The following is a 22,861-nucleotide window of genomic DNA, read 5'->3' on the forward strand; positions in this document are numbered from 1 at the left end:
TTTTATCTGTCAGCAGGTGGTTTCTGGTGTAATGGCGCCATCTTGTGGACACCACTAGAAAGTACAAGTAGATCTTCGGACGATCCACGGATTAAACTTGTTCACAGTTTTTTTTCCTCTAATTTCATTTTTTCTTATATGTGTTAATCTAATATACCAACCCAGCCCTTTTTGACGGATTATATATGTATTTTTACATGAATATAATAAATAAATTATACAAATAAACACAGTACAAGGCTTTAGTATTTAAAATTAACATATTAAGATACTAAAATATATTAAAAATGAAAATTAGTTCTTTAAAAACTTAATAAATGGTTACCTATGGTATTTAGATGAATACATTAAAATAGTAACATAAATACAAATTAAATAAAATAAAAAAAATTTATTTATAGCATTTAAAATGAATAGATTAAAAAAATTAATGAAAAAAATGATTAAAATAAAGGGATTTGTTTGTATTAATTATCTTGCCAGTCACATATGCTTATAAAAGTTATTAATTTAATTTATTTAAAGTTAATTTAATTGAATGCATTTATTTTAATAATAAATCCCTTTACTTTGATCTTATTATTTGATTATTTATTTCAATATATTTCAAATAGTGAATCCTTTCATTTGATTTATGTTGCTTAAACATATTAAATGTGAAACATATTTGTGGTCCACTCATCAAAGAGGAACAACATTTATCCGATTTTATTTCTCGTACTTTTAAGTATATTTTGATGCTAATAATATGTACTTATTTTGAATGCAGAGTTTTACTTGTATGAGAGTATTTTACACTGTAGTATTGCTTATTTTACTTTAAAATACCGTAAAATATCTCAAAACTTCATCTTCGGTTGTGCTCACTGGGGTGTTTGGGGCTTTTGTTTTGAAATGTAGACGTGACACCGGAGGCGGAAATGCTGCACGGACTCTTTTCAGAAACGTACAGGCTGCTATGGCCGCCATATCGGACAGTTGACTTTACGGTTATACGGAAGAAAAGGTGTTAATGTGTTTAAAGTCCAAGTGACTGATTTAAGTTACTATTTATGCGTAAATACCCCGCGGACACAGTGGGCTGAGTGTTTTAATTTGACTGAAGACCAATGGAGGCGAGGTTCGGCAGCGAAGTGGCGTCTATCGTGGAAGTCGCCATCCAGGCGACCGTGTCTGTTTTCAGAGACTTCTGGGCGAAAGAGGCGCCAAACACCGAATGGGAGGACGCGAAGGTCGGCGGCGAAATCCAGGAGATAGAGAAATGTCTGGTGGTCCAGATCCACAAAGTGTTCACGGAGTTCTCCTCCGAGCTGTTCGAGGAGAACGAGGCTCTGCGGGCCAAAGTGGAGCAGCTGGAGGACGTGCTGCAGAGGAAAGCCGGGCAGCTGGAGCAGGAGCTGGAGGCCAGAGTGGGTCAGCTGGGCAAAGAAATGGAGCAGCTGGAGAAGGAGCTGAAGAGCATCAGTGAAGGCACCAACAGGTCCCAGGGAGACTCGACACGTATACTGATGCAGGACGGCTCACTGATAGGTGAGGGGAGGTCATCAATCAATCGATCAGTCAGAATCAGACTCTTTAAATTTGTTTAGCAGTCGACTATTTTGCTAATGGATTAAGTAAAAACTGACCGAAAATATGTGCTTTACAGATGTGATGGTTTGCTGCTTATCCTGTTAATTATTTAAATCTATTTCAAACCATTCTGACTTTAGTTCTGTTTTTTCTGCAAAGAGTATTTTTACTTTTTACACTTTAAATACACTTTACTTGTTATATTTACATACTTTTACTTAACATTTTTTTCATACATAACATTTTGAATGCAGGATTTTTTATTGTAACAGAATTTTTTAGTGTGGTATTAGTACATCCAGGGTATCTGCAGGTCCTTAAAAAGTCTTAAAACTTAGAATGTCTGCAATTTAATCTCATAAATATTAGGCCCTAAATATTATCAAGCTGAACTAAATTTGAATTTTTGAGGTCTTAATTGCCACAAACTGAAAAAAAAAATATTTTGTCCAAATCATTCTTTAAGTTCTTTAAAAAATATTTTGAAAAGGTCTTAAAAACATCAAATTGAAGTGTTAGATACTTGTAGAAACCTTTATTGTACTTTAGTAAAGGATCTGAATACTTCTTCCAGCACTGGTTGGGCTAAACAAAGTCATTAAGTTTACCTTTTAACTATGTGTGCAGACAGGGATGCTGTCAGTAAAAGCCATCAATGCTACCACCAGTAGGTAATTTCATTATCGCTTAGTATGTCTGAAAGTTATTCTGTGTGTGATAGCTGGATAAATCCTTTGTATTTGTACTCAGACAGTGCTCCTTGTGATAAACACATTTCTCCAATCAGATGGTCAACATTAAATCATGAAATTAAGCTGATGTGACATTATGTCTCTCCCTGTCTTCGACACAACCCAGGAGCACCAGTGTTGACGGCCTCCACCAGTCCTGCTGCAAAGAAGTCCACCTCGAACTCTCCTTCAGTTTCATCAGAGAGCACTGACGCTGTTCTCAACTCCACAGCTGGATCTGTGACTGTCCCAAAACCTGCATTAGCTCCGATGGTGTTTGTTGGCAGAGTCAGCTCCGCTCCCACATTGCTGTTGCTGGGTGCCAGTCAAGTTGTCACCCAGCCCTCCACATCAGTGACGGCCATCTCTGAAACAATGGAAGCAACACAGCTCGTCCTCAAATCAGCAGCCTCGCCAGGGTCTATGCCTCAAGACGCCCCAAGTCCAGACTCAAGCATCGTCAGTGGTGTCGACTTGGTACAGGAAAAGGTCGGGTGTTTCTTTGTTGTATTTGGTTTAAGTCTGTGTATTCAAATTTGTGTGGATGCTACCAAGTCTTAATAATCTAAAACCTGAAATATTTTGTGTCTGTATACTCATCAGCTGCATCTCACTGGTGGAAATACATTATGTATATAAAGGGCAATAAAGGTGATATGATGAGTATTGCATTCTTTAAACAACAGACTGAAATTATTTTTATATGTTTCTAGAGTCATGTATCTATATAAGAAGTGTAATAATGCTCAGGAAACCCTTCACTGTTAGGGTGGTGTTTTTTCTTTTTTAATTAAACAGAAATTATTTCTTTGTGCATCACAGAAATCTGTTGACAAGGCACCTTCAGGGAGAAAGAGGAGGACCAGGAGAGCACCCTCCAAAACTGAAGAAGGTATGATCATATTTCACTTTTAGAAGTTTTGGAAGGAACTTGAATAGGTAGAGGATACAATCCTGTCACAGGGCTCTAAATACTTATTTCTGTGTACGTGCACTGGTGAATGAAACATTTAAAACTGCATGCACCTAAGTGTGTTTTTACCTGCACCATTTAGTGTATTTGTGTTTTCTTATGTGCCAGTGGCTGCACAGTGCCATGTGCTGTGTGGCTGCTGTTTTGGAGTGGGGAAGACGTTTTGATTTCAAGATAGAAGTATCATTTAATCCGGGTGTTTATTTAAAAAATATGGGGTATTGGATCAGTGCATAGACTCCTGTACATGCTGATACGCGATCCAGCATTTTAGGCAGCATGTAAGGTATTTCCCATACAGGTATAGGTATTGGAACAACACTAGTATTTTGAGCCCTTTCTCAAAAAAGAAGTGACTAATATAATAAAAGACTAATCTTGTAAATCTCCTCCATTTCCAGTTTCCACTGATAACAGCGCAGTAGAGAAAAAAATCACATCAGCTGGAACACAGGCAAAAAGGCCTAAAAGAAAAGAGTCACAAACAGTGAAGAGGTTCTCCTGTGAGCAGTGTGACGTCAGTTTTCATTGGAAGAGTGAACTGAAGAAACACACGAAGGTCCACAAGAAACCTTTTCCTTGTGAGCAGTGTGGCAGAAGTTTCCTGGAAAAGAAGTCTCTGGAAAATCACCTCTTGCGTCACGAGGCAAGTAAAGCCCCCCTGCCCTTCCCGTGTCCTCTGTGTAAGAGATCGTACAGAAGAGAGCAGTCGCTTCAGAATCACATCAAGCTTCACCAGCGGCTGAAACCACCAAAGCCGTTCACCTGCGATCAGTGTGGGAGAACATTCAGAATCAAGCAGTCTCTGGAAAACCACCTCCTGCGCCACGAGAAATGGAAGCAGATGGTAAAGTGCCAGCTTTGTGACAAGACTTGCAAGACGTCTGTCCAGCTGAAATGTCACATGGCGGTACACTCAGAGGAGAGACCATTCAGCTGTGCAACATGTGGGAAGGAGTTCAAGAGTAAAGACACCCTTCGCTTCCATCAGATGGTTCACTCCAACGCCAAAAAATACAAATGCACAATGTGCGACGAGACTTTCAAATATGCCCACTCCCTGACTGTGCATAAGAGGAAACACACAGGCGTCACTCCGTTCATATGCACCGTGTGCAACAGGTCATACAGGACTGGCACCGCTCTGAAAAGACACAGCATAGTCCACACTGGGGAGAAACCGTTCACCTGTCACATATGTGGAGCAAGGTTCAGCCTGAACAACAACCTCAAGAGGCACCTTCGCATTCACACAGGAGAGAAGCCATTCACCTGCCAGGAGTGTGGCAAGAGCTTCTCAGACAACACCAAGTTGAAGTCCCACATGCTCATCCACGGTGCCAGAAAACCTTTCATGTGTGATCTGTGCGGGAAGACCTTCCTCTTCAACTGCAGGCTGCTGATACATCAGAAGTACGTGCATGCAGACAGGAATGAGGAAACGGACGGCACACAAAGACTTCTCCAGACTAGAAGGCGAAACAAGTCGTTGGTTAAACCATTCAGTTGCAAAATATGTCTGAGAGGTTTCAGCGCCGCATGTTCCCTCAAACTTCACGAAAAAGGCCACAGTGAGCCCAAGGAGTTCAACTGCAGCATATGTGGGAAGTCTTTCCACAACAAATACTCGTTCAGCTATCATCAGAGGAGCCACTCGGGGGAGAAGCCCTTTGTGTGTGATGTGTGCGGAAAGAGATTTTTCCATGCAGGTAGTCTGAAGCAGCACGAGCGGATTCACACAGGTGAAAAACCATACAAATGCGACCAGTGCGACAAGGCCTTCAGAACAGACGGAAACTTTTACAGACACTTGCGGATCCACTCGGGTGAGAAGCCATTTGAGTGTATGTTCTGTCTCAGGAAGTTCCACCAGTCAAACCAGCTCAAGTCCCACATGCAGGTTCACACGGGGGAGAAGCTCTACTCGTGTCAGCAGTGTGGCCGGGGTTTCTCTGACTCAAGGCAGCTCAAGAAGCACAGCTGTGACGGGCCGTAGGTGATGTGATGCTGTGGTGTGTTGGACTTGGGTTAATCTAAAAGTCAATAATGAAACAGCAGTTTGTTATATTAAGGGAAACAAAATGACTTGTGTGTGGCCTTTGTGCTCAAAATATTGCTTTACAAAAATAACTTAATGGGTGTCATGTTCATAATTTGTTATGGGGGGCTGTTACAGTTCACTCAGTTAACATACTAGCTTATTGACTGATTTGTATGTTTAGAAAAAATACACTTGTGATAACATCTCAGTGGCAGATGATTTTGTTTTTGCTTTTGGTCAGTTTAACTTTGGAGTTATAACACTTGAGGGCTCTATTAACTCACTTGTTATCATGCTTGATATGCTAGAGTAAAGGGATTAATCAAAAGTAAATCATACAGAAATTTACAGTAAAAGTAGTTGCAGCTTCTCTTAATTGGAGTATTCACAGTAGAGGTAGGCAGCATTGTTCGTGGCATTTACACTTCTGTTTTTGTCCCTAACTATTAAAAACATTTAAAAAACATTGAGGCCATATAAAAACCACAAAGTTAAAAATGTGAACTTCCAAATACACATGTAGAGGTAAGATAATGTAAATGTTTTGAAGGTGATAAATGCAGCAACGATGCCAGTATCATGACTTCAAAATATGTTTTTGTAGTTAAACACAGCAGCTAAACCTTTTCCTCTTCTCCAGTTGAGCTGATAAAAATAATTTTTGAATGGCACTGTTTTTTTTGTATTAATTTATGTTTATTAATTCGTAATAATCAACAAAATGCCATTAAGATGTAATTACTTTAAAAGAAAAAAATGAAGCCGCAAAATAGCTTTCTAGTGTACAGTTTGTTTAATATGGCAGAGTGCTGATTTTTCTTTCTGTTAATGTAATTAAAGCTAATTTGCAAACAAAGCAACTTTTAAGAGTTTTATTTTGAAATATGACTTTGTGCTGCTTCCATTTCCGGGATCAATGGCGCTGACTCTCCTGCTGTGTAGAAGCGCTGTTGTGAGAGTCGGCTGATAACTTTGGAGGAAAAAATGTCAGAAAACCTAGTGTTTTATTCTGAAACGAAGTCCATCATGGAGACTGTCATTATGACAGCTGTTGATATCGGACGTTTAAAGGAAGAAAAATCTTCAAAGGTGCCAAATATAAGAAGTGAGGTAAGTCGACTTAATATTAATGTATTTTCAGTTGGCATCCATTTCATATAAATAAAATGGATGTCCTTTAATTTCTGTTATTCGTGGATGATTGCTTACACCCGAGAGTTTGTTAAACGGGTCAGAAATAGTGTAGCAGGGGGAGATTAGACCGACGGAGAGAAATCAAGTGAAGTGGCAGCGTAACAAAGATGGCGGACTGTCATCACAAACAGTAACATTAGCTAGCCAATAATGTGAAGTTAAATAAAGTTTGGAGGGGACAAAAGTTAGAGAAAGCCAACGAGTTAGATAGTGGCATATAAATATTTGTACAGGCTCTTATTGCAGCTGTTTGAATTATAACATTTGTTATTTTCTATTAATGGCGGAGTAGACTAACGGCTAAAAACATTTCTGCAGTGGTAACGTTAACGTGCAACATGTAAAGTACAGGTTTGAGACGCTTGTTCTTGAGTATTTCTGTTTTATACTACTTTATAATTATACTCTACTATACTTTGGACGCCATTATAATACTTCTTACTCCGTTACAATTTTCTGACAGTTTTTGTCACAAGCTACTTTGCTGACTCAGATTAGTAATCCAAAATATCAATCATCTAATAAATTATGATTGTACTATTTAGAATTAAGGTACCCCGCAGTTTGTAAAGTAGTTGACATTAGACCAACCTTTACCAGCTACAATATTTAAGTTATACTTATTATTGATACCAATAGTGATGACACTAATGCATCACCACTATAATCCAATATTATAATAATCATTATTCTGAGATGGGCCATTCCACTGAATTTCTATAAATTAAAATTAGCTATAACTCACAGTGATGATTTCTTAATCACTGCCTTAATCCACATCTGGTCCAAGCCATCACATCTCTGTCTGTGGAAAAAAAGCCAAATTTAACCTGCAAATCTCGGCATCCTTCATTTTTCTGCAGTGGAAATTAACTAAGTAGGTACTTGTACTAGACATTTGTCGAAATAATGTCTACCCCTAAAGAGCCTTGTCCTTTTCATTTGCTTAACTTCCTTAATTAGATAGCCAACCACTGAATTTATAATTTTAGCATGATTATATTAATGTTGCAATACCTTCAGACTTTAAATAGTTGTGCTGAAGGTAATATATAATTATTAAAATATGCTGGGTCATCAGTTGAAACTCTTTAATAGGTAATAATCACTGGATAGTGTGATTGTAATATATAATGCAACCAAATGCCTCCACTTTATATTACATTTAAAAACCATTTGTCGGGACATTGAAATTCCATTTTGACAGACTGCATGACCAGTAACAGCACATACTTGTGTCCACCAGTCTAACGTCAGATACTTTAATCTAATATTTATTTTATAACAGACGGTGCTGACTGCTGTATTTTAATCCTCACAGGCAGAGTTTGACAACACTGTGAAGATGCTGGCTCAGGAGGCAACGAGAAAGATCAATGTGATTTTCTCCCAACTTTCCTCAATGCTGCACAATGACAACAAGACTCTGAAGGCCAAAGTGAGGCAGCTGGAGAATGAGCTGAAGACTACGACTGAAAGCTTTGAAAATGCCAGACTGTGGAGAGAAAATGTCCTGAACGGCTGCCCGGTCCTGTTTGAGCAGAGCGGGTTGATCTACACCTTGAAGCCTTTTGGGAAGTTAAAAAGAAAGACAGATGAGCTAACAGAGGAAGTCACAGGATCAACGCCTGCTGCTGGGATGGAGAGTGGACATGATGCTGGTGGGTTTCCATCAAGGAAAATTCCACCATAAAATTCTAACCCTATGAAAAGCTCTCTGCAAGTACTCTGCAGAAAAATGAGCAAAATGGAAAATAAACACAGAACATTTCAGCTCTACTTCTGGGATGCACTGAACACAGTAACAGTGTACAAATACTCCATGGCTTGCTAAAATCCTGCTCCTGAACATGCAGTACTGTCATCGGAGTCAGTTAAATTAGGTTGCTGGTGCATTTCTTTAATTTTTTTCACCTATTTTATTATTTTATTAACAGCAAACCCACTAAAAAGGAGAAATAACCCATTAACCAAGTTTCCCTGAGTCACAGTAATAATAGTAAAGCACAAAATAAATATATCAACAACAGTAAAATACTCTCAAAACTTAAGTGGGAAAAACAATTTCCATCTAATTGTTAAGGAAAATTTGATCTAGACATATTATTATTTTTAATTTAAATTTTTATTGAGAACAGAACATTTACAGTATTTTCAGTTGATTAACCGACTAATGTGTGTATGTCTGTATTCTTTACTATACATTTCTTGTTTAGATGGTGGAGAGGCAACAAAGGAGGTGAACTCTGAAGCTGATACCTCACCGGCCAGTAAACATGGTGAGATTTTAAATTGTGAATGTGGAAGAAGTAGTCCAAGTCCAAGTAGTCTTCCTGCATGATATACTGCTACGGACGCCATGTTAGTTTGGTTGCGAAAGTCACACAGTAACAAACAATCGAGTCAGCGGTAGAACAGTAACTCCAGTGTGCTGTGAGGTAAAATTACGGTTCCCAATGTAGTCTGTTGGCTTTGAAGAGAGTATAGACAACGGCTTCAGTTCCCCATTGGAAAGGGCTGTCTGACAGTGAAGTAAAGCAGTCGAGTGATCTCAATATAGTACACGTAGCTGATTTTTATTTTCCCTGGGTGCTCCTGTTTTAAGGAAGCTAGAATATGTTTTGCTGCTGCTCCCATCCACAGCCACCAGCCTACTTTGACAGAAACAGTAAATTCACTTCGCAGAACACATGGAGATGCCAGTTACCACTACTGCTGACTGGTTAGTTAGTTTGTGTTACTATGTGACGATGTGAACCGAGCTAACATTATGTCCAGAGCAGGCTACATTGTTTAGCTTCTTTCTGCGTCTACACACCTAAAGCGTGCCGACTGCATCTACTGGAGGTAATACACTGACTGTGGATCTATCAAAGTGTTTATACAGTACAAATGCAGTATTACATTGAATCACAGTGTGTCCTCACCCAGCTTAATAATGGTTTAATAGCACCATGCTCCACCTCCAAGCTCAGATCTTCCAAGCTAACACATTTACTCTACTCACTCTCCATGCTTACACTGTCAGTGAGAGGTGTGAAAGGTGTGTGCAGCGTGGTGAGGGTGGGTCAGCACTGAAACCTACGTCACCACTTTTTGATTACAGCTGAGTGGTAGTTTCCATTTGAAGAACATGGAAAAGAACACAGATAGACCAGCCCTTTAAGTCAAATAATAACTCGTACCAAATTGTGTCCTTTTACATAAAAATCCCAGTCTTTGCCTCTTCTACTCTTGTGTGACTTAACTTTTGTATTTTCCTCTCCTTTCTGGACACTGCAGGTGATTGTACCACAACAAGCACGACAGAATCCAAAAACACTGACAGCCAAAACACACAGGAAGCAGAAGTCAGGAAGAAAGGCAAGGTCTTTGTATGTGATGTCTGTAACAAGAGCTTCAATCGCCAGTTTCATCTGATGAAGCACATGAACACTCACAAAGAACAGAGGCCTTTCACCTGTGACCAGTGCCCGAGAAAATTCAGGAATACAGCAACTTTTGAGTACCACCTGCTGCGACACGAGGAGAAGAAGTATGCTACCTTCAAGTGCCAGCTCTGTGAGAAGACATTCAAAACAAAAATGCACCTGAAGACTCACCAGCTTGTGCACACAGACACAAGGCCGTTTAACTGCTCCACCTGTGGGAAAGCCTTTAAAACTAAACACAACCTGCAGGCTCACCAAGTCGTACACACTGTTGAAAAGCAGCACAAATGCTCAGAGTGTGGGGAGAGTTTCAGGTATGCGTTCACTCTGCAGTGCCATAAAAGCATTCATACTGGTGAACATCCTTACAAATGCTTGGTGTGTGGCAAAGCTTTTGTAAAGAGGAGGTCGCTCAGGACACATCAGTCAGTCCACAAGGGGAAAATGTTTACATGTGAGACATGTGGGGCAGGCTTCACCCTGCAACACAACCTGAAGAGACACATTCGTATTCACACAGGTGAAAAACCGTTCAAATGCAAAGTGTGCGGGAAGAGTTTCATTCAGGACAACAAGCTGAAAGCCCACATGCTCATTCATGGTGCCTCAAAGTCATTCATGTGTGACCTGTGTGGTAGGACTTTCCTTTACAACTGCCAACTGCAGAAACACCAGAAAGTAACTCATGATGAAACACATGGGCAGGTCATCAGGAGTCGGACTCGAGAACGAGGTACCCGCAGAGTCATCTATCGACGGGACAGAACGACAGTAGACGTTACGCCGCTCAGCTGCAAGACCTGCCGCAAGAGCTTTGACACTGCAAGTTCACTGAGAAGACATGAGCTCATTCACACAGGTCAGATGCAATACCACTGCGACACGTGTGGGAAGTATTTTTTCTACAAAGCAACATACAACTACCATCAGCGGATCCACTCTGGAGAACGGCCATTCAGTTGTGATGTGTGTGGGAAGAGGTTCATCATTCGCCAGGCTCTCAAGTCCCACAAACTGCAGCACTCTGGAGAGAAACCACACACGTGCGAGCAGTGCGGCAAGGCCTTCAGGATCTACACAAACTACCTCAGACACTTACGGGTACACACGGGGGAGAAGCCTTACGAGTGTGAAGTTTGTGGAGTGAGGTTCAGGCAGCTTGGACACGTGAAGTTTCATATGCAGGTCCACACAGGAGAGAGGCCGTATTCCTGCAGCAGCTGTGGACTTGGATTTTCAGACTCAAGGCTGCTCAAGAGACACAACTGTGCTGAGAAGTATCAGAAAATATCAGGGAACATACTCACTACGTCCTGAAACTGTGCAGGTGGTGCAAATAATGACAATGCAGCAGTAATTTCTTTGTATTCTTACCTTCTTACTTATGGTATTTATTTCCTCTCAGTGCAAAACACGTAGTCCTGAAATGTATTGGATATCTGAAGAAAAATGCACTTTTAAAGCTTCACATACCGTTAACTAGTACCACAGGAGGGACTGGTGTAGAGCCAATCCACCAGCTACTGGTACTGGACATCCAGACAGATAACTTTAAAATTCGGGGTTTAAGGTTCTTTTCATCTATCTGATTCCTCAGATTTGGGTTATAGTTCATAATGTATTCAAAAACAGCAAAGCACAGTAAAATAAATGTCTAAATAAAGCTGTGATTCTTGAGATGTGACATTTACAGTACAGCCGGTCATCAGCACACTCTTTCATCACATGTTCAGATAATATATCGGCATCCTTTACAAAGAACTGTGTGTAAGATTTAGGAGGATTTATTAGCATCTTGCAGTCAAGATTGCAGATTACAACCATCTGAAACCTCTGGTTAGAATTCCTTCAATGTATGTTGTTTGTATAGGAAGTTTGTATATTGGGAGCTGGATTATCACTAAAGAAAACACTTATTATACCATGATCATTTCTGTCAAAATATCCCACACACTGGACCTTTAAGTAAAGTAACAGTAAAATTATCCCTCTGTTGTGATGTCTACTGATGACTGCTTTATGACTGAATGTGACCGCAGTAGGTATGCATGCTTTTATTTTGAAGAGCATGAACTGGGAAGAGGAAGATGGGATCCGTGTTGTGAGTGGCACGAGTTTCTTCACCATGACGACAATATTGTAGCTGCAAAGGCCATTTGTTGTACTGTAAAATTACAGACCAGAAACTGAATTTATAGCTGACATATTAACGTATCAGAATGTCAGATTTGGAGGCGCAGGTTGGCTCCATTTTGGAGATAATGGTGAATACAACGGTAACCGAAATGACCAAAGTTATCGGCGGCTCCGCTTCAACACACCCACAAGTGTCCTCATGTACAACTGAAAACACACCCGGGCCCTCAGAGGAGAAGGTACGTTAAACTATTGTCGGTTAACGTTACTGAGTGTGTGTGAGCTGTGTCGGTGCTGTTGGCGTCGCCTACATCATCTACTGCGGTCATCAACTCCCGTGTTGATGCTCCCTCCTCTGGCGTCCAAACAACCAGCTGAGCATAGAAATAGAATAGTTAGCTAGCTGCTTCAGTTAGCTTACTACGGCTAAACTTATGTAAAGACTCACAGTAGGAATGCTATGAAACGTGGAGCGTATACAAAGCAAAAATAAAATCTAAACACGTAGTTCTGGTTTATCAACACAGACAAGAATCCATCTTTGATCGCCATCTTGATTCGGACAGCAGGCCCAGGCCTATCTATCTGCTGTATGTCTAGAAGCGTTTCAGCTACAGGTTTCACTTAACGTGCACGTTACCTGCACACCCACCATGAACCCATTTTGTCTTCTTCAGGGGGGACTAGGGTATCCTTATGGGTTGATTGCAGATCAACAGTATATGCCACATAGATGTGGTATACATCATTTGAAAGCAGGGAACCTGGGGATGAATTCGAGATCCAGCTCAGCTCTGTGTCAAGTTTGTCCTCATCATATTCTGTAATAAACATTGTGTTGTGGTTAGGTGCCTATTGAAAACTATTGAATTTTTAGAACATTATAATGGAAGTATATGGTGGCTATTCCCACGCTTATTTATGTATCGTAAATTGGTGCAGCAACTTTTGGGATGATACTACTTGTTACACAGATTTGCTGCCAAATTTAAGCATTTTTTTATCACTTGAGAATTGATGCAAATGGTCAAAAATCCCTCCAAAATACCACATCTAGACACCAAGACTCGAGGAACACCATAGAAAAATTATAGTTTCTAAAATCTATCACAAGATAAGTAAACTGTTGCTCTTTTTACAGGTTTCACTCCCACTGGTTAAGTGGAACAATTCATTAATTTTTCCACTTGCTGTGACACTTGATAAGTGGTATTGATATTGCCTCTATCAGCAATCTTTGTTGTTCCCATCAGGTGATTCAGTTCAGTGTCTTCATGACATCTCTGGCTCGAGAAGCTGTGGAGAAGATCTGCCAGCTCTTCCATGACTGCTCCTCTCTGCTGCAGTTAGAGGTACGTCACTTTACTGTGCTGGTATATTTGTGTTATGGTCATCTTGAAAATCAGTCTTTTCTATTGTTATTATGAGGAAAATGATGTCATTATATCAGGATGTTATTACAGCAAGTTGGTTTCTAATCCATGTTTTTTTTAAATACAAAAATAATGAGAAATTTGAAACTTATCTACATGGCAGAGAGTAAAATGTTTCATGTTTCATCTCACTATTGAACAGTTCTGCATAAGTTCTGCAGATGCATTCATTCATCTGCGTAAGATGGAATATCAATAACATTGATGGAACTACTGTAATTTTTTTCTTTAACCTATTTCTTAATCCTAGGGCTGAAACCAGCGATTATTTTCAATATGTTATGATTTTCTCGCATAATCGCTTCATTGTTTTGCTCTATAAAACAACAGAAAATAATTAAAAAAAATCTAATCACACTTATTCCTAAAGTCCTTCAAACTTCTTATTTCTTATGACCAACAGTCCAAAGCCAAAGATATCACTGTAATATCAGTTCTGACAGATGGAAAGCTGGAGCTGGGTTTTGATCAGTTTCTTTACCTCAAGATAAGTTTAAGTTAAAAAGCAGTACGTTTAAATGGAAGAGAAGAAACAAGCATTTCTGTCATTCATTGAAGTAGTCCTCCATTGCCTTCTGACTTTGAAAGTTTCTGTATTGCTTTAACAATACGTCATTTTAACTAAAGATTATTCAACTTGCTTGAGAGACAATCATTTTTACAATCAAGTTATGATAGTAGTAACATTTCAAAATATTTTTTCTAAATATTATAAGAATACTCCATCCCCAAAATGACCATTTATACATCAGTTACTCACCAAGTGTTACGTTATATTTGTGAAGAAAACTGTTTTTCTGGCAACGGAGAATCCAAAAAAGACAAACATTCTTCATGAACTTCAGTCATTGGGCACTACATTTAACAACAGAAAAACTTTATCAAAACATCCAATTCAAAGTCTCATTTATCTTGTTTTAAGCTCAGTACTTCCCAAACACACGTTTGTTTGTTTTTTTTTCACAAAATGTTATGATATAAAATACGATACATTTATATCATTTCATAGTAAAGATCATCATATACCCAGTCCTAGTGGAAAACCAGCTAACTACAAAATCGTTTCATTCTCCTTTTTTCACAATTTCTATTTTTGTCTTTGTAGGTGACACGGGGTGTTGCAGAGATTGAGGACCTGAGGCAGAGACTGGAGGTGGCAGAGACGGAGCTGAAGCTGGTACTGGGGGGCAGCGGTGGTCAGAAGGAGGTAGAAGAGCTGACAGAGGGAAGCAGTGGAGAGAAGGAGGACAGTGGGGCTCCGACCAACGGCGCAGAGGGAGAGACTGTTCATAGCCAGCGCTCAGGGAGGAAGTGTCGCAGAGGTGATTGTCCTTTTAATGTTTTGTTTTTCTTTATTAAACATTGAGTGGAAAATTGGTCTTTTATACTGATTCCATTGGTACAGAATTGTCCCAGTGGAATTGCTTGCCTGGCGAACATGCCAAGAAAGTTTTCAGGCCCGCTGAATATGTGCAGTTGTGTTTCTCCTTCTGGCCCCACCCTTGAGTTCCCACTCAACTCATAGACTTAATATTGTAATTGCGTCACACATTTATAAATCCGTTTTCTTGGCTTGAGGAAAGTTTTACAAACATAAAATCTCCATGGTCCAAAAAGTCATGAAAATAAGAGTCATGTTTGACCTTGTTTGCAGTTTGAAGTTTCCTCTCAAAGAATTTAACAGATGTCTCTTTCATAACGGTGATCTATGGAGAAAATGCTTTTTGGGCCACAGGGACGTCATGGACTAGATTTTCCTGAAAACAGACCCAAGAGGAGGTGCTTAAGTCTGTGTACTTTCAGACTACATACATTACACTGTGCTCAAAGACTCTAGCCTGGTGATGCCAAAAACACGGCCCACTTCAGCTATTATTATAGTATTATTATAGTATTATTATTTTGTTAATTTTGTGTCCTTTTTTCCTGTTTCGCTGTGTAGGGCAGGAAAGAAAAGATGCATTTGAGTTTTCACATATCTACAAGATAATAAAACGCTGCACTTTGACTGCAGTTGACATCATTTATCTTTGTTACCACAAGTGCTTATGGGGTATTGATGTAGGAGCAGTTTGCTGTTGAAGAGTTCTTAAATTAAATTAAGAAGGTGCTGCATCTCTACCATCTTTCTTTCTTGGTTTCTCTCTCTCTTCATTGTACTTGGTCTGATGAAGTGGAAATTGAGCAAAATACTGATGGAAAGCTTTTTGAATTTTTACAGTTGTTGCAAGCGGTGATGCTGGAGTGAAGAGATCACCTATAATTCACCTGTGGAAAGGCAGAACTTATGAGGTAAAATCCTGTCTTGTCTTATGTAAATGTTCTGATATCCTTTGTTTAAGGTGAACTGGAGTTTACACTGGCCTCTCTTCCCCACTGCCTGTTTTCCTCTTCACTCTACATTAATACTTTTTAATTATGATGATGAATTTCTAAAGAAATGGGGCCAACTAATTTGTTTATTTAAAAGTTTTTTTTCCATTGTTTTATTAGTAAACTACATTCGTGATTGTGGGCTTTAATCTGCTGCTGTTACAGCCTCAGAACCTGGCTGCTAAATTACTTGCATTCAGTCAAAGGGCTTTAGTGAGGGACAACACTGAGGTTGGTTGATAGGATCTGGCTGTCACTGTATGAATTCTAGTTTATCCCAGAGGTGTTGGAGATGAGGTCAGGACTCTGTGCAAGCCAGTCATGTTCTTCAATGAATCCACACCAACCTGAGAAAACTATTTCTTTATGGAGCTGGTTTTGTGCACAGGCTCATGTTGAAACAAAAGAGGGGTCTTCCCCAAACTGTTGCCACAAAGTTAGGAGCACACTGTTGTCTGAAATACTGCTGTATGCTGTAGCAACATTTCCCCTAACTGGAAATAAAGCGCCTGGACCAGAATACAAATAACAGACCTAGACCCAAAGGACATAATATTATGTGGACTGGGGCAGCCATGTCTTTTTATTTTCAGTTCCCTAGGCCACCCAGACACTGTGCTGTCTGATATTTGACTCCATATTCTCTCCTTCTCTCAGGACTGTGTCCAACCTGTGATAATAAAGGAGGAGGGATTGGAGCCTTTTGCAGACCAGGCGTCCTCTGATTCTGGTCAGTTCAAGGATGACTTGGGCCAGGACGATGATGACGACCCAGACTACCAGGTTGATTTCATCACATTCATTTTGTGTGTTATTTTGTCTGTTTTTAAGGTTTTTATTGTTTGTTTGTTTTTTTACCTTATATTTGTCTGTATATGTCCCCCTTTATTATGTTAAGAATTAAACATACATGGTCTGTGTTTTCATAATTAAGAATGGTGTCCTAAATGTGTTAATGTAAGTGTTAAGGCTAGTCTATGTTAAGCATGTGATGAACTCCATCTGTTAGAGATTTCTGCCTCCTAGCCAGTGAATGCTGAGATTAGCATCAGCCCACCAAAACAAGAAAAGGAACAGTGGGTTAAAGCAAATGAATCAACTCTTTGTTTATTTTTTTTGTCAGTTGGAACCAGAAGATCCAGATGAAGGTGACCCAGGATTCCCCACCAGACCTAAACGTGTCACAAAGCCCAAGTCCCATCGAGGTCGAGCAAAGAAGGAGAGTCACAGCCAGAACCAGCAGCCTCTGAGCTGCAAACACTGCAGAAAAACCTTCACCAAGCTGCTGCAGCTGAAAGCCCACCAGGCCGTCCACGGGGCGAACGCAGAGAAGCCCTTCATCTGCTCTCAGTGTGGCAGAGGCTTTTCATTCCAGCGAAGCCTCAATGCACACATGCTGCTTCACACAGGTGAGTGTGGTAATACAGTACGGTGGCATAAGGACTCCACAAGAAGCTGACAAATCAGCAGCCCTGATATTACCTTAAAAAGGTTGTTATGGGGAAGTATGGTGTAAAGAAACATCCATAGGAAACACATTTACACATGCAGCAGAAAAGGTTTCATCATTAATTTCTTGAACCTTGAAGTTTGTTTCTAGCCTGATGGGGGTTTAATGAGAGTGGTGAGACTCAACCACACAGTGAAGTGCCTTAAAACCAAAACAATGAGCTAAAGGGGCTGAAAAGCACGGTAGTGCTGCAGAACAGATAGACTGTCTTTGTGTTTGTCAGTGCAAGACACCCCTTTCACATCAGGTCATTTGATTTATGTTCATTGAAATTGTTTTTTTAGGGGAGCTTTAAAAAGCATATTACCTTTGATTTCTGCAGTATGCCATATTCTATTTCTCTTACAGTACTCATTGCTCTCATATACAGGTGAGAGACCACACACCTGTGATGTTTGTGGAAAGGGTTTCACCTTGAAGCAGCTGCTGAGGAACCACCAGCGTCTCCACGCTGAGGTGCGGCCGTTTCGCTGTGAACAATGTGGAAAGAGCTTCTATCGAGCCCACGGCCTGAAAATGCATCAGATGGTCCACACAGGAGAGCGGGCCTATAACTGCCAGTACTGCAACAAAAGCTTCACAATACAAGGTAACCTGCAGCGCCACCTGCGAATACACACAGGGGAAAAGCCATTCAGGTGCGAGACTTGTGGCAAAAGCTTCAACCAGGCTGACACTCTGAAAGGCCATCAGCGGATACACACTGGTGAGCGTCCCTTCAGCTGTGAGACCTGTGGCAAATGTTTCATCCAGAAGAGTGCCTTGAAAATGCACCAGAAGACTCACTCTCACTCAGGCATGAAGTCCCTGGCATGCGTAGCGTGCAGCACGATAGTGGCCTGTGTCGACTCGCTCCGCAAACATCTCCAGACACATGCGGCGACTATTCCGTGTACGTGTGTGCTCTGCGGCAGGCGGCTCAACTCCATTACTGACTTGCGCTCGCATCAGCAGCACCACACAGTGGACAGGCCTCACAGCTGCACGCTCTGTGGAAAGAGTTTCAAGTCATCCAGTTACCTGAAGATTCACCTGAAGGCGCACAGCGGAGAGAGGCCCTTCTCCTGCGACATCTGCGGTCGCATGTTTACACAGCACAGCAGCCTTAAATCACACCAGGTGGGTTTGCATTGTGTATTGTTTTTGTAAAAGAACAAAAGGAACTTTAGGTGGACAAAGAGTTTATGAAAGATGTACATTTTAGGAACTTTCCTTGTCTACTACCACAGATACTTTATGGTGCTATAGAATAAACAGGAAAACTCATGGACCTCATGTTAGGATGATACAGAAGTGTCAGGAATTTCATCAAAACCCTCAGTGCTGACATTGCCCTTCTGTGTGGGGCACACTTCCTGTCAACATTTGACAGTGATGCTGGTTGTATAAATTAGGAACAAAAAACCTTTAAAATTGAGCCCTTTATGCTGCTCTGATGACACGTCACAGACAGCTGTGTTGCTAATATTCTCTTATTGTTTCAGATCCTGTAATATGAATGAAACTTTCTCACAAACATGTATGAACATGCGTGTCCGCATGAGCAGAACACTCAGCATTCATCGGGCTGAAACAAGAGACTAATGTCAAATTTGGGCTGTTTAGAGAGTTTGGTTAATCTGACTGATATGAGCAAACCTCACAGAAAAAAGTAAAAGAGATTTAGGAATAAAGAATATTAAACATTTCTTACAGCAGGCTCAGTGTGGTATGAATCTTTATACAAGGCTTAACATCTGTAAATCCAACATCAAAAAGGATTTCACTCACAGCTTTTCTGTTAACTTTTTTCTCCAAAGGTTGTCCACACAGGAGAGAAACCGTTCAGCTGTGACACATGCGGGAAATGCTTTAGCAACACAGGAAACCTGAACAGACACCAGCGCATCCACACTGGGGAGAAGCCGTTCAGCTGTGACACGTGCGGACGCAGCTTCAACCAGGGCAACAGTCTAAAAGCCCACCAGCAGATACACACCGGGGAGAAACAGTTTATGTGCGACAAGTGTGGCAAGAGTTTTTCCTACCTGAGGAACCTAAAAGACCACAAGTGTTTCTACGTCTGAAGCTAAACTGTGACAAGACGTCTGCCCTGGTGACAGAGCGCATGACGTAAGCTTCCCGTACCTGTTGAGTGATGGCCGTAGCTACACTGTGGGGTTCGGATTAGTGAACAAATAAATGAATAACCTTTTAGTTGAAGCTGGAGACTGTTACTGTGTACATGATCATTCTTAAAGGTTCAAGAGGCTTAGGTGAGCACCTTTTTGTGCTTAAAATGTAAAGGTCCAGTGTGTAGGATTTAGGGGGATATGTTAGCAGAAATTAAATATAGTAAGTATGTTTTCTTTAGTGTATAATCACCTGGAGAATAGTTTGTTTTGGAGAGGACCTTGCTGATAATTAGGCTCTGAGTAAAAACCTCCTGAACGATGAACACTGATTGAATCTTAATCGGGAGTTCATGCCTTGCACGTGGGACAAGTTTTTGCCGGTCACCACTAGATGACACTAAATCCTACACACGGCTCCTTAATGAATTTAAGGCATTACCTGCCACCAGACAGACTTATGGTGAGTGAGTCAGGTACGACAGCTTGAATAAGGTACTAGAGATCTTGGAAAGAACTGCTGGTAAATGACTGGGCACAGTCAGAACTACTTAGAAACAAGTATGTGGTGCCCTACATTGAAAACATGGATAAAAGAAAGATAACATGCAACATTTATATGTGGTAATAACTGACAATTTGCATTAACAGTTTGCATTTCATTGGAGGCATCTGCATGTACGGAGAGCCTTTTAGGCTACGTTCACATTACAGGCAAATGTGGCCAAAACACCCAAACACTTTTTTTTTTTTTTTTTGCTCTGATGTCACACATCTGACTTTTCCCCCCAACAATCATGGTTTTTGCCACATAAAACTTCACTGCACAGACATAGATTACTAAAGATTACTAACCATACAGTGTTGGAGTGGTCCGTTGAAACTTCAGAAGGCTGCTATAGCCATACCTCTGCTATAGCAGAGGTATGGCTATAGCAGCCTTCTATAGCCATACCTCTGCTGCCTTATGCTGCCTCAGTCACCTCCCGATAGAGTCTGACTGCCAGACGCTTTTTGATGGGGACAACTTGCCTACATGCCTTGAAAGTATTGTCTTGGGGCGCCAACAGAGATAGTAGAAGGCAGCCCTGGCCATTCTAAGATTTGGAAGAACTGTGTCTATGGAAAACCCTCCACGTTGCGGCCCCACCACTCCTGACTCCTCTCTGGCCACACCCACACCCTCCTCTTAACAAAACTAAAAGCAATAGCTGCTAATAGAGCTAGTGGACTGAAAGCCCATTTGTATAAACGCCCATTGCTTTAAAGGGCTATTTCTCCGAAAATATGCCACACACTTTCCCAAATAGAAGCAAATGGCTAATTATTACGCAGAATGATGGCACTGGACCTTCCTACTATGGACAAGGGCAGAAAGATCGGATCTGGGGAAAACATCAGAATTGAGTGGTAAGCCGTGTAATGCGAACGTGCCCATAGTTCTTTATCTCAATATATTTGTAAGCAGGGTTTGTCGGCAGATGTCAGAAAAGTCTGGGAGAAAGTTTAAGACAATTACTGTCAGCATTTTAACTTTTTTAACTCATACAGAAGGACTCAAATAAAGTCGGCCTGTACGATTTGAGGCTGGACACTACAACAAAGAGTTCAACTTTTTTGCCCAATCAATTGTAAGAAGGAACACCTCATTAAAGATCAGGGGCTGTATCCACAGAGCTTCCTCATACAAAGAGTTGCTTCTGGTGACAAAATTATTAGAACTTTCTTAGAATTATGACTTTTTCTAAGAATTTCCCCATACAGTTAAGACTAGGTCCTAGAAAAGATAAAAGTTATTCAAAAAGCACCTTAGCTCTTAAAAGAGCTCTTAAGATGAATAACTGTTGGGAGTATAGAGGAGGACTTTTAAGAGTATCTTAAGCAGAGGAGGAAATGGCAGAAATACAAAGATTAGAGAGATTTTCCAAATGCTGAATGTCAGTGAGTCAATGAAATGCTACAGATTAGATGGTGCAGGCATGCTGTTTGTGGTTAATCTCATGAGAGATGTGCTCACATCTCTGCCCAGCAATAATGATATAACACTAGAAATAAAGTGATCACAACACTAAGATATCTGGAAAAATGCAACAGTGCAGCAGTGATGACTCGGGTCTGTCTCAACCTTCTATCAGCAGAGTGATCACACTAACAATGCCAACACTTTGTCTCATATTGTGATGCAGTTCATTTTATTTCCACCGGGTGTCTGCACTCCTTCTGTCTCATCCTTGCTCAGAGTGGCTATATATGTATATATATATATATATATATATATATATATATATATATGTATATATATATATATATATATATATAGAGAGAGAGAGAGAGAGAGAGAGAGAGAGAGCTCCTACCAAAGCCAAATATAGCCTTATATATGTATATATATATATATATATATATATATATATATATTGGTAGGAGCTCTCTGAGGTTATTCTAAGAATGTTTGTGAATACAGTCCCAGCTGTGTAGGCTTCTAAAAAAATTTTTTAAACTGTCTCATAATTGAAATTTTTAACTTGGTGAGCAATGTGTCAAATTAATTTAAAAGTTTACAAGCCGTTTTCATTACTTTCAGAGTCTCAGTTTAGAGGTGTCATAAACAATCTTAACAGCCACAGTTACATTTGAGCCGTATTTTGCTCACTGTTGATCCAAACTGTTTTTTTTTATCAACCTTATTTAAGTTGTAAGACTGATATTTATAACAGTTTAACGACCATGAGGAGGGCTTTTCTTTTCTTGTTTCAGATCTCCAATAGATTAATAAAATACAACTGTGAGTTGCCTTGTGTGCATTAGAATAGCCAGTGTGCTGACTGAGAACAATACAGAAACAGTTATTTTGTAAGAATGTTTCATCTGTATCTTTTCTTGTGGAGTGTATTGTTATATCTCAACTTTGCAACTGTAAGTCAGTCTTATAAACACTGAACTTTGAATCTTGTGATTTTTTGTTCCTTTTATTGGCGTATATCAGAAGAAGCTTAAAGCGCTGAAAACATTTCTCTATTGAATTGGTTTACTATCAAAATTAATTGCAGACACAAACACAATCAACAGATTACAAACATATCTCCTGTCATCAAGACAGTTTAAACAGTATTTTTTTTAACACATACTCAACCCTCACAGCCTGAAGTAAAGATCTTACTCTTATATCACCAAGGTACAAAACCAGGATATGTTGCACATCACTAGACTAGAGTCCATGTTGTCTAATGGTGAGGCTTTACTTTGAAATTCAAGATGTGATACTTATTCATGCTACTGAAACATATATGCACTTATTCACATTAAATCCCTTATCCCCACATTTTATTGTCCAGTAAATCATAAACAGTTTTTAA

General features: G+C 40.1%; 2 protein-coding genes across 3 annotated transcripts; both read left to right on the forward strand.

Annotated features, from left to right (window-relative positions):
- The first annotated feature begins 934 nt into the window (after positions 1-934).
- LOC125889353 (oocyte zinc finger protein XlCOF6-like) lies at positions 935-6,161 on the forward strand. Its single transcript, XM_049577235.1, has 4 exons — positions 935-1,530; positions 2,431-2,792; positions 3,126-3,195; positions 3,678-6,161. Exons 1-4 carry the CDS (start codon positions 1,110-1,112, stop codon positions 5,270-5,272), a joined length of 2,448 nt encoding a protein of 815 aa, XP_049433192.1. The 5' UTR covers positions 935-1,109; the 3' UTR covers positions 5,273-6,161.
- Positions 6,162-6,237: 76 nt separating this feature from the next.
- LOC125889245 (gastrula zinc finger protein XlCGF26.1-like) lies at positions 6,238-21,752 on the forward strand. 2 transcript variants are annotated; one of them, XM_049577067.1, is made up of 8 exons: positions 12,002-12,317; positions 13,332-13,430; positions 14,617-14,833; positions 15,733-15,803; positions 16,542-16,667; positions 17,008-17,293; positions 17,765-18,513; positions 19,194-21,752. In XM_049577067.1, exons 1-8 carry the CDS (start codon positions 12,162-12,164, stop codon positions 19,458-19,460), a joined length of 1,971 nt encoding a protein of 656 aa, XP_049433024.1. In that variant the 5' UTR covers positions 12,002-12,161; the 3' UTR covers positions 19,461-21,752. The 2 variants fall into 2 exon arrangements, 1 of the variants encoding a protein (XP_049433024.1); XR_007449426.1 differs by lacking the exons at positions 14,617-14,833; positions 15,733-15,803; positions 16,542-16,667; ... (1 more) ...; positions 17,765-18,513; positions 19,194-21,752 and adding exons at positions 6,238-6,427; positions 7,833-8,172; positions 8,728-8,790 and having other exon boundaries at positions 9,794-12,317.
- The last annotated feature ends 1,109 nt before the right edge of the window (positions 21,753-22,861 follow it).

Source organism: Epinephelus fuscoguttatus, linkage group LG5, assembly GCF_011397635.1.
Source record: "Epinephelus fuscoguttatus linkage group LG5, E.fuscoguttatus.final_Chr_v1".
In the NCBI taxonomy this organism is placed as follows: Eukaryota; Metazoa; Chordata; class Actinopteri; order Perciformes; family Serranidae; genus Epinephelus; species Epinephelus fuscoguttatus.